Genomic DNA, 10856 nt, shown 5'->3' on the forward strand with positions numbered 1-10856 from the left:
TGGCCCTCGGTGCAAATACCCGACAACATCTAGATCGCGTGTGCGACAATGTCCTTTCAACAGAAACTAGACAACATCGCGTCAAATGTCGTGCAGAAAGATAAAGCCAACGCTTACACATCCCTTTTGAATCAAATTCTGGACGCATCGACAGGAATTCTACTCAATGTCCAGGCGCTGCTCCGAAGAGCGTTCGATGAGACGCCTGTGATTGCTCGTCAAGTCCTTTCCGATTACGTCAGGTTGCTTAGGGAAAAGAAGTTAAATGATGATGCCCTACTGCAGCAATTAATCAGGGCCGCGTTGGAGCTAGCACAACCCCGGGGAGTCACGTTTGACGAGCAGGTAGTGTCTTGACCGTCAGGGTGTCTAAGAAAGCTCAGAGTCTATGGCTTGCTCAGGTTGCTACGTTGAGAGACCAACTAGCTGGCCTTCTAGAAGATGAAGAAGAATGGAAGGAGGCAGCTCAGGTTCTCATGGGGATCAACATGGATGCAAACCGCTCGTTCGTCAATAATCATGTATTGCGAATGCGAAGACGGACTAAACAAGATCACTAGGAACGAAGAGAAACTTACTATTTACATAAGAATCATCCGATTGCTCCTCGAAGACGAGGAATCCGGTCAAGCGGAAACATACTACAACCGTGCAGCTCTCCTGATCCATATTACCAACGACAAGATTCTGCAACTGCAATTCAAGCTGTGCCAGGCACGCATAGCAGATTTCGGGAGGAGGTTTTTGGATGCTGCCACTCGCTATCACGAACTCAGTTGGGTTCCAGAAATCGATGAAGAGGAAAGGACCCAAGCACTGTCAGTGCTGAATACTTTTGCTTTCGAGGCCAATAACTCACCGTCGCGTGCGGCAGCTCCGCAGCTGTCACATGTGCTGTATTAGCACCAGCAGGACCGAATCGATCGCGAGTGCTGGCGTCATTGTGCAGAGATGAAAGAACCACACAACTTCCAAATTACAACATTTTATCGAAAATGTTCCTTGGTCGCATCATTCGACCGCAAGAAATACAAGGATTCGAGAAGACGTTGAGACCTCATCAGCTTGCCCGCATTGCGCAATCATCCAACGACAGGTTGGCCTCAGCGATTGAAGCAGACGAAGCCTCCAGCTTGGAGCCAGTCAGTAAAAGAACGGGTCCATCGACCGTTTTGGACCGAGCGGTCATGGAACATAATCTTCTTTCGTGCTCCAAAATCTACAACAACATTACCTTTGCCGGACTTGGCGTCCTCCTTGATCTTGCCCCTGGCGCCGCTGAAAACATGGCACGAAAAATGATCGAGCAAAAGAGACTTCGGGGTTTCATTGACCAAGTCGATCGGCTAATATGGTTTGAGGCTAAGGATGATGACGAGGAGGCTCAGGGAAAGGCGGGTGGGCTGGGCGACGTGGACCTTGAAGAAGAGGACCCTGGTGCATCGTTCACAAGGCAGTGGGACAGACAAATTCGCCAAATCGCTTCCGGGGTCGGCATCGCGTCGTCATTGAATAGAGTAACGCATGCTGATTCGTTTGTTCCCTTAGGTGGAATCCATCGTCCAGCAATTAAGTGACAATGGTTTGATACCACAGCAGCAGATCAAGGCATAAGATATGCTCGTTTTATTACATAAGTAGATATAAGGTGGTTGCATGTAATAGTTGATGCAAATGCGAAGCATGAATGATCTGGTGGTTTGCTTGACCTGGGTACCTGTTGAAGACTTGGTGGGGGCTGATCTTGTCGTGGTGATATTCCTCAAGCGGACTCCAGTGGTTCGTGGGCGCCAGCATTCACAACGCCTGATTCCCTTCTTTGCTTCCTCTTCTTCTTTTCACGCTCCATCTTGGATTCGAATTCATGCCATTCACCTTCCAGGCTGGCAAGACTAAAGGAAGATAGTAAGCCGGGTTGCCAAATGAGGCACATGTGTTCTACGTACTCAACAGGAAGTGCTGCTCGGGGCTCTTCAGCAGTGAAGAAAGGTTGCTCTAGCGCATCTGTAGCTGTGATGCGTTTCGCAGGATCGTACTCAAGCAAACGCTGCGCCAGATTCAATGCCGCTGGCGATAGGTATCTGTGTGGGCATAAATTTAGCTTGATTCGCTATGTCACCATAAACACCCACTTCTGGAATGCGATGCCAAAACGGTTGTTGATCTTCTTAGCTGGCTTGACCAACTCATACCAAGGGAGATCTGCAAATCCCGGCCATTCCTCAACAGAAGGAGTGCCCATTAGTTGGTAGATACAGTCAAGTTGGGACATTTCCTCGACCCCTTGGAATATAGGTTTCTTCACATAGAGCTCTAGCATAATGCATCTTAGAGTAACTAGCGTTAATACTACTAACGGTATACTTGAATGGTACCCACCCAACGCTCCACATATCGACCTCGGGCCCATACACCGTTGCACCAAGAAGAAGTTCTGGCGGGCGGTACCAGAGGGTTATGACACGGTTTGTGTAGTCCGCCCGTCGCCGTTTCTGGTAAAATCTCGCCAAACCAAAATCCGCTATCTTCAGAACACCTTGATTATTAATTAGGATATTGGAGCCTTTCATATCACGATGAATGACAGCCTTCTGGTGGAGGTAAGCGATCCCAGACAGCATTTGCTGACATAATGACTTCAGATTGGCTTCAGTGAAATGAAAGCTTTGCTGAGACAGGATCCCAGTTAAATCATGGTCCATGTACTCGAAAACCATGTATACTGAGCCGCCTAACAAACTAACGGTGAGACTATGATGATAGCCTGATCACGACGGTGCGAACCTTTCGATACCATCATTTCATGCAGATTGATGACATTCGGGTGTTTCAAGGACTGAAGTAACTTGATTTCTCGCATAGCGGTTACTGGGAACCCATCTTTTTCCTGTTCCATTCGTATGCGCTTTAGAGCAACGAATTTCCCGGTGAGGACATTCTCTGCCTTGTACACTTTACCGAACGTCCCTTCGCCAACTTGGGAAACAATCTGGTAAAGTTCTTTTCCTTTTGGCGGCTTGTCGAGAGTGGGTGCTTCCTGCACAGTGGTAGATTGAAGTGGGGCATGAGGGGACGGAGGGATTGATGAATACGAAGTAGGGGCCTGCAGTGTATTCGTCTGTTGCGATGGCGCGGATGGCGAGCGCCTGTCGTAGGGATGGGCTTGGGATGCAGTTGTTGGCTCGGGAAGAGGACCCTCGAAATCCCCTTTCTCCCGATGCCCATCATAGTTTGTAGGCTCCCATATTGGTGTCCGTACAGAAGGCTGGGGTGCGGGCCAGTGTTGTGATGGATTGATTGAAGTAGGCGTAGGGGTAGTGGAGGTGGAGGTGGCTGGGACAAATCCCCGCTTGGAAGGTGCTGAAGGTGGAGGCGCAGACTGTTGACTTTGGCGTTCAGGACGCGTGTCAGAAATGTGAACACTCTCATTGTGACTCCGATCGCTCGGCGCGGTGACCAAGGGTCCCACACGTTGCCAACCGCCTGAAGTACGACTCGTACCCTTTACGTCTTCCATCTCTTCATCTTCGTCACTAGGGAAGAATTTCTTTAGCAAACTGGGTCCGCTCGAGTTAATCGGTTTGAAGCGTGAGCCGGAAGATGATGATGCATTTGAGCTAGTAGGGGCTTCAGTCGTTGCAATGATTCGTTCAACCGAGCTTATGGGCTGGCCAGGCCGCACACTTCCAAATGATGCTGGAGCAAGTGGGGTGATATGTTTATCAGCGGATGATACGACAAGATGTGATGTGATAGGGGTGTCGAGGCTCGAGCGGGCAACGTCAGGAAGCTAAATGAATGGCAAATGAGGTCTCTGAAAAATCAAAGCTAGGGGATGGACATACAGCAGCAGCAAGGCTCGCGCGGTCAGCGCCCAGGGAAGATATGTTATGAGATCGTTTCTGACTGATGGTCTTTTCGTTGACACCAGGTAAACGGTGAACAGTGCGCTTCTTAGGATTACTCGTGCGACTCCGACTGGAACCAGAAGAATAAGACCGTTCCCTTGACTCCGCACGCGATCGATAAGGTGATCTCGCTCTTGATCGACGACTCCCGATAGACGGGTTGGAACTGACAGAACGGGGGCGTTTGGTGCCTCGTCTACGAGATGATCGATACTCAGGGGTAATACTTCGACTCTGTCGAGAGTCGTCATGCCGGGAGGATGCACCAGAAGACCGAGATGTAGAACGAGAGGGGGAAGGGGTTGGAGAATGGTCATACTGTTGCTGTCGGGACTGTTCCTTCAGGCGGGTGCGCTCATTCTTCTGGAAGCGATGACTAGATCTGAGTAGTGTGTGAGACAATAGCATCGCTCTTCACAGAAACCACTTCGTGTAACTTACGAAACTTCTTGGGAATCATGCTCATAGGTCGTACTGTGCGTACTGGAATGCCCCCGCGAATCGTGCCCTGCCTTGCCTTGGTGGTGGTGGTTGCTGGGATTATGTTTGCGTTTTTTCTTTTTGCTGTGATTGTGACCCGAAGACGCCCCATATCCATCGTCGTGACGCCAATCTCGATGCTGTTTCTCGTATTGATAGTGCTGTGAGTGGGAATTAGGGTACTGCTGCTGAGAGGAGTGGTGGTGACGTTGGTGATGAGGCTGGGTAGAGGCCGAAGGATGCCGCTGCTGCCACGAACGGCTGGAGCTATGCCTGGAACTCTCATTGGAGCCGCCATTCCATTGAGGTGGTGGCATTGTCTCGCGCTCCCAGTTGACTCGCTTAGAAAGGTAACGAGTTTCATGATCCGCCGGTTGCCAGTCGCTGGAATGCCAACCATGATGAGTCTCTGATCTGTGCTCTTCGTAAGGTGCTGAAGTATCTCGGTGAGAAGTCCAACGGGGATAGGCGTCTCTTTCGACGTAGTCCCAAGTTTGAGTGATTTCGTTGTAATAGGGATCAGGGTGTGATTGAGTATGATGGGCCATTTCCCACTCACGGGGACGGTCGGATTGAGAATGTTGGGAATAACGTGAAGGACCAGGTGGGGAAGCCCAGCGCTCGCTACGAGAATCATCACCATGATGCCTGTAATCTTCCGAATGACGATCGTACGGATCTACGGAGGACTGCGTGTAGTGACGGCGACTCGACGTTGATGAGGTGTACTCAGGGGCCCAATTGGCAGAATCTCGAGGCCGTGAATGTCCGCTGTGTTCTTTCCTATGCATGCTACGTCTGTCAGTATGCCGAGTTGAATCTGGCTCCGAACGGTGATGTCGTGGCAGTTCGTTGTAGCCACTGTGTCCCCCAAAATCATCTAGTCTTGATACGACCAGCGGTAACTCATCCGACTCCATTACAACCTCACAAGGACCCCTATGTCTTAACAAAGAGTCCTAAGCCAGGAACCTTCTCCTCAGTCAGAAAAATTGAAGCACCTTTTCTTGTGGATGAGGTAAAACGGCGACGTTTGACACAACACAGGGGTAGCTCTTCAAACCTCAGTATCAACCGCCTGTCTTAACAATAAATATATGGTATGAGAACTTGCCCGTGAAGCGTTCAAAACCCGTGTTAACAAGAACAAGAAGTCGACAGTAGGAATTTTAGAACTGCCTATACCGGAAGTAACGATCAACACCTTGGCGTCATGCACGCTTTCCATTGATAAAAAGGTGCAAGCTCACTTCAAGATACTCGTCCCGGTGCCCAATCGCTCCTCAGGGACGGCAGGGCAACGAGACACTATGTATCGGCCACCTGGTTATCGGTGTGACCCGCGACAATGCTCAATATAAAACGCACAAAAAACTTGATGGCTATGCAGTTCCCCCTCGTCTGCCTTTCAATTGGGCGATGACAATGTGAACTCGCGACTTGCACCTTATGGGTGGATTGCAAGCTCGGCGTCGGCGCTCTTGACCTGAAACCAGCAGTCGCACATAATTTGGTTGAGGAGCGTGGCCCGAACGGCTTTCTGTTTACAATCGTATTATGATGCATAATGCTACAGATGCACTGTCTTGAGTGCCAACCAGAAGATAAGAAGGGTCGGAGCCCGGGGATAGTGAAAGTAAGAAAGTGATACGTATAATACGGAAACAGAGCATATGTGGAGCACTCAGACTCATAGTTTACTCCAGAATAATGAGTTGCTGCGTGAATTGGACCAACGAGAACTCACCATAATCACACAATTTCTCCCTTCCCGATCGTCTTCAAAACGCAATGACAGCACGAGATTTTGCAATTGTATCCGCCTAAGATGGGCTAGACGTCGTTGAGGATTTGCATTATCATGGACTATTTTCTCCTTATCCTGAATCTTCCGCAGGGAAACTTCCACACGTTCTGGCCCAAAGAGTTTGACGCTTGAATCAATGCCAGAAACCGCCACCAGGGGCAGTGTAGGGTGCCCTTCGATGCAATTGACAACGGACCCGTCACCTTCCCATATCCCAACGATTTCCGCCGTCTCCTTCGACCACAGGAACCAGTTACCGTCGTCGGATCCGGACGCAATGTATTCATCATTGGGCCCTAGGAAGTTTACTAGAACACAAGTTATCATCATGAGCATCCCAAGATAATCCAGCCTAGGATTACCGTCTTTAATTGTCTAGATCCACCAGTAGATTCAGTCAACACTACTGGGAGAAGTGCAGCAAGGACCTACTTCAACGTTGCACACCCCTGCAAACCGTCGCCGGGGGTAAACCACAGGCTGAGCAAGAGACGCCCATCGACTGGTATCCTCCTTGTCGGTTTCGCCAGCTACTGAGTCTCCGCCTTCATTTAGGTGATTGTCATCTTCCTCGTTCTCATTGGCCCTTTCACCGTCCTCATTATCCTCTCCATCCCCCGCCTCATCATCATCATTGTCATCAGCCATTAGTGCGTCAATGAGCTCTTGACCACTTATCTCAAGTCCATCGTCAAGCTCGCCTCCATTTTCATAACTTGCTTCATCAATACGTGCCAGCTCTATGCTCGGACTACGACTTAATCGTCTCCGTTTGTGACGTGAAGATGACGGTAAAATGGACCTTTCCCTTGATGCAGACGAAACGTCCACTGGGTCATCGTAAATGGAGAATAGGTATACCCCATCAGCCATGTACGCTGTAACAAAGTGCTAGTGCATCAAGTTTCCGTAAGGCTAAATATTTCACACTCACATAGTATCAGCTACGTGTGAAAGGGGATTCTTAGTCACCGTCGCCCCGCATGTAATGCCAAGAAAAAAACTTGCCTCATGACCATTAGTGGAAGACATTCGTGCTCCAGAAACGTGTTCATCCCCCTCGCTTTCACCAGGTGCCCTTGAGGCCCGGCCAAACCTTCTGACACAAGTCACGATCTCATCATCCTTAGCAGGCACGCCCCATTCTCTCAGCATGACGCGATGTATCATCCGACGGTCGAACAAGTGCGCATATGGTGATTCACCGGCCACAAAAAATAGCCAAGGGGATAAAGAGGAAGTTGCTAAGGTAGACAGAGGATGAGGCGTTCTCACAAGGGGTGGAGGACATGTTGGACAACTGTGTGGTGTTCGCAGATCATGACCACGAACAGTCTGATCCTCCGACACCGTCAGGAAGTAGTCAGGACCTTCCTGTGGCACGACTCTTTTCACACTGTTAGATTCGAATCAATGCCCGTCCATGGTTCGTTCAGACGTTACAGGCGAAATGGCTTACCGCCCTCGATGACATCGCAAAACCTTAATACAAGCTTCTGATGTATGATGATGGCCACTTCCCCGCCTCACGTCAAATAATCTCACTTGTCGGTCCCCTGCGCACGTAGCAATCCTAGCGGAGTTTGGAAGGAAATGTGCACTGAAGACGTTATCCATATGTCTGCATGGTATGATGAGATACGAGTTTTAACAAAGCTGAGGGACACTTTCCCTGTGTCGATAACGGTATCACATGCGTATTCGTTGCTCCTAAGCTTCCAAAGGCATATTCTGTGAATCGCAGGTTCGAGTTGAGGCGAGGAAACACAGTATAAAAAATATCAATTACTTTGTATCGTCGCCGCTAGAGACAAGGATATTCCCATCACTGCTCCAGGAAAGTGCGTTGACGCATCTGATTCCAGGGGTAAGAACAAGTCAACTCGGCGACTGATCGCTTGCTGACATGCTGGCGCGGCCGGCCAACTCACCCGGTGTGTCCGACGTGTAGGCTCTCGTCACCGAGGACCTGAATCCGGTCAAGACGTCTCCAGGCGTCGTTCAAAATAGTGTCCCTTTCCCTAAAGCCGTTCCTGAAGAATGGGAGACTGGTGCTATGGTGGGCAGCGGATGGCATTTATTGGACGATTATTGGTGTCATTGAATGGGTGGCTGTACAACGAGCGTATCTGGAAGTTCAAATGCATTTTTTGTTTGGTCGACTCTCGTCGTTGGGAGCCCGGACTTTGTCTACTAGGTTTGTGCGCAATTGGTCGCGCGTAACCGGGAATTTTTCTCTTTTGGTTTTGTCTTAGGTGACATGAGGTATGGCTTCTCGTTTGTAGAAAGGCCCCTCTGGCAGTCCTAGCGTGATACCTCTAACTATCAACATGAAATACAACTCACGTACTTTGAATGAGCGCGATACAGCTAGTTTCTAAAATTTCCCACTGAGACTTTGGCTCGGTTCGTTCTGAAAGAAGTGCGCCGATTGTGTTTGAGGCACACTGAAACACTTCTCACATATATAATTCGTGGGGGTAGAGACGATGATCCTCATTGCAACCATTGCATGTTTTGGCGTTGACTGTCACTCGCATTCTCTTCATGCGCTCCTTTTCATCATCGCTGGGGATCCTGGCGCTCTCCACTACGTTCTTTAGCCTTAATGTCTCTGCTCTTCACCGCACCAAACTAAACAAGATACCACTCCAGCCATTCGATCCTAACCAAGCTGCTATTCGCCTGGCACAGAAGTATGGAAGCGGTGCAGGCTCGCCTGCCTCTATTGCCAAGCTCACGAAAGAGCTAGTCGTTCAGACCGAATCTGACTCCGCAATGGGAGCGGATGTTATTCTCACAGAAGGGCATTACAATGAGTTGCAACTTACAAGTGAGTTGGAAATATAGCAAGGTTATCCAAATCTCAGCGTTCTCCTCCCATCACTCTAGACTATGCGAACTCTCAGTACTTCGCCGACATATCAATCGGGACTCCACCACAGAATGTGCGTAGCTCCTCTGTACACGTTTTTACTCTTTTTAATGACCTTCATCACAGTTTTCAGTCATTATGGATACCGGGTTAGCCTCCCTGGGGAGATAGACCCCATTTATCCATCTCATTTTTGTATTTTTAGGTCTTCAAATCTGTGGATCCCAAGCAAATCATGCAAATCTGTGGCCTGTACCATTCATGCCCAATACGATTCGTCAGCTTCGAGCACCTACAATCCAGATGGAGCGAGTTTCAGGATCCATTATGGTTCAGGGTCAGTAGAAGGGCATGTTTCGGGTGACACCGTCGATGTTGGAGGTTTAGGTGTGAAGAACATGAGCTTCGCAGAAGCGACTTCAGAGCCGGGACCTGCTTTTATTTATGGAAAGTGCGCCGAAATTCATTTTCCCCGTTGGGTGTCCACTCATTCACGAAGGTTTGACGGGATTCTGGGACTTGGCATGTGGAATATCTCCGTCAACAATATTCGTCCCTTGTTCTATCAGATGATCGAACAAGGGCTAGTGGAAGCGCCTGTCTTTTCCTTTCGAATAGGTCCCTCGGAACAAGATGGTGGTGAAGCAGTGTTTGGGGGGATTGATCCCGCACACTACAAGGGCGACATGTCGTTCCATTCGGTGAAAAGGCAGGGCTATTGGCAACTAGCTTTGGAAAGAGTAGCAATTGGAAACTCGGTACGTCCATTTTGATTTTTTAGGGCTCTTAAGTCATGAGTTTGTAGACTCTTGACTTGAGTGAAGCGGGAGCAGCAATCGATACGGGCACGTCACTGATCATTGTACCGAAGGAGCATGCCTCCGCTCTTAACAATGCGTTGGTATACCCGACTTGGAATTGCGTTTGCTGATGCTCATCGTGGTCTTCATTCACGCAGAATTGGTGCCATACCAAATGGAAACGGCCAATATGTTCTCCCATGTCATACTGTGGCGTCTCTTCCCGATATCGTTTTTACGTTCGGGGACAAGACCAAGGATTACCCCCTGTCACCTTCTGACTATATACTGACGGTCGGAAAGAGTTGCATGAGTGTTTTTACTTTCATGGATTCTCCGAGCGGTCTTTGGATCATAGGTGAGACGACCCAATAACAACCCTTTATTCTCCGCACCCTCATCCTTTTCTTCACAGGGGATGTATTTCTCAGGAGATACTTTTCTGTATTCGATTTAGGGAATAATGCTGTCGGCTTTGCCACCTCCGCGTGAGGCTAGTTACAGCCCAAGTTATAGCACCCTATTTATCACTCCACAACCGATGGATCGAGAGACTGGAAGTCTGGTACTGAAAGACCTGTGCAGAGGCTCCTTGGGCATTTGGATACATTCGACCATAGTCTCAGGCTTCGATTCAATGTTTCACATTGATTCTCCCCTCGAAACAATCCAGGAATTGTACAATACCTGGTGTCTACTTAGTAAGGGATTTGATCAAAAGGATGAAATCGCGCATGTCGGCATTAACCCTCCGCTTGAACAACTCGGATAGTTTCCGATGGTTCTTGTATGTGTCGCGCCGGCCCTCAGAAGAGCGACTTAAACTATGGTGTGGCTGTCAAGAAGGGTGTACTACTCCGGAAGTGTCTAAGCAACAAGGACTAAATCTTTCTAGATGTATTCAGGTAGATAGACCTTTCCCATAATCAATCGAAAGTGCGGCGATAGTACTTGGACATAGTGCTTAATATAATACCATCCTCCCT

General features: G+C 49.0%; 4 protein-coding genes across 4 annotated transcripts; 2 read left to right on the forward strand and 2 right to left on the reverse strand.

The window, feature by feature from the left end:
* Window positions 1-9: 9 nt before the first annotated feature.
* Window positions 10-1710, forward strand: EI90DRAFT_3040321 (uncharacterized protein). Its single transcript, XM_039059009.1, has 4 exons — window positions 10-505; window positions 561-818; window positions 875-1490; window positions 1549-1710. Exons 1-4 carry the CDS (start codon window positions 477-479, stop codon window positions 1612-1614), a joined length of 969 nt encoding a protein of 322 aa, XP_038920979.1. The 5' UTR covers window positions 10-476; the 3' UTR covers window positions 1615-1710.
* On the reverse strand, window positions 1670-4843 carry EI90DRAFT_2461213 (kinase-like domain-containing protein). Its single transcript, XM_039053061.1, has 7 exons — window positions 4350-4843; window positions 3846-4290; window positions 2785-3790; window positions 2380-2731; window positions 2133-2327; window positions 1947-2081; window positions 1670-1892 (listed from the first exon to the last, which is right to left on the reverse strand). The coding sequence occupies exons 1-7, from the start codon at window positions 4703-4705 to the stop codon at window positions 1763-1765; spliced, it is 2619 nt and encodes an 872-aa protein (XP_038920980.1). The 5' UTR covers window positions 4706-4843; the 3' UTR covers window positions 1670-1762.
* Window positions 4844-5896: 1053 nt separating this feature from the next.
* Window positions 5897-8301, reverse strand: EI90DRAFT_2991042 (WD40-repeat-containing domain protein). The gene is made up of 10 exons (XM_039056109.1): window positions 8102-8301; window positions 7985-8050; window positions 7861-7926; window positions 7655-7816; window positions 7204-7591; window positions 7130-7139; window positions 6628-7073; window positions 6558-6570; window positions 6136-6503; window positions 5897-6088 (listed from the first exon to the last, which is right to left on the reverse strand). The coding sequence occupies exons 4-10, from the start codon at window positions 7810-7812 to the stop codon at window positions 6086-6088; spliced, it is 1386 nt and encodes a 461-aa protein (XP_038920981.1). The 5' UTR covers window positions 7813-7816; window positions 7861-7926; window positions 7985-8050; window positions 8102-8301; the 3' UTR covers window positions 5897-6085.
* A 354-nt stretch (window positions 8302-8655) lies between these two features.
* On the forward strand, window positions 8656-10812 carry EI90DRAFT_3040328 (aspartic peptidase A1). Its single transcript, XM_039059010.1, has 8 exons — window positions 8656-9028; window positions 9088-9143; window positions 9197-9219; window positions 9276-9521; window positions 9570-9828; window positions 9876-9967; window positions 10029-10228; window positions 10286-10812. The coding sequence occupies exons 1-8, from the start codon at window positions 8743-8745 to the stop codon at window positions 10360-10362; spliced, it is 1239 nt and encodes a 412-aa protein (XP_038920982.1). The 5' UTR covers window positions 8656-8742; the 3' UTR covers window positions 10363-10812.
* Window positions 10813-10856: the final 44 nt, after the last annotated feature.

The sequence above is a fragment of the Cantharellus anzutake genome, assembly GCF_015039405.1.
Source record: "Cantharellus anzutake strain C23 chromosome Unknown EI90scaffold_7, whole genome shotgun sequence".
Taxonomy (NCBI): domain Eukaryota; kingdom Fungi; phylum Basidiomycota; class Agaricomycetes; order Cantharellales; family Hydnaceae; genus Cantharellus; species Cantharellus anzutake.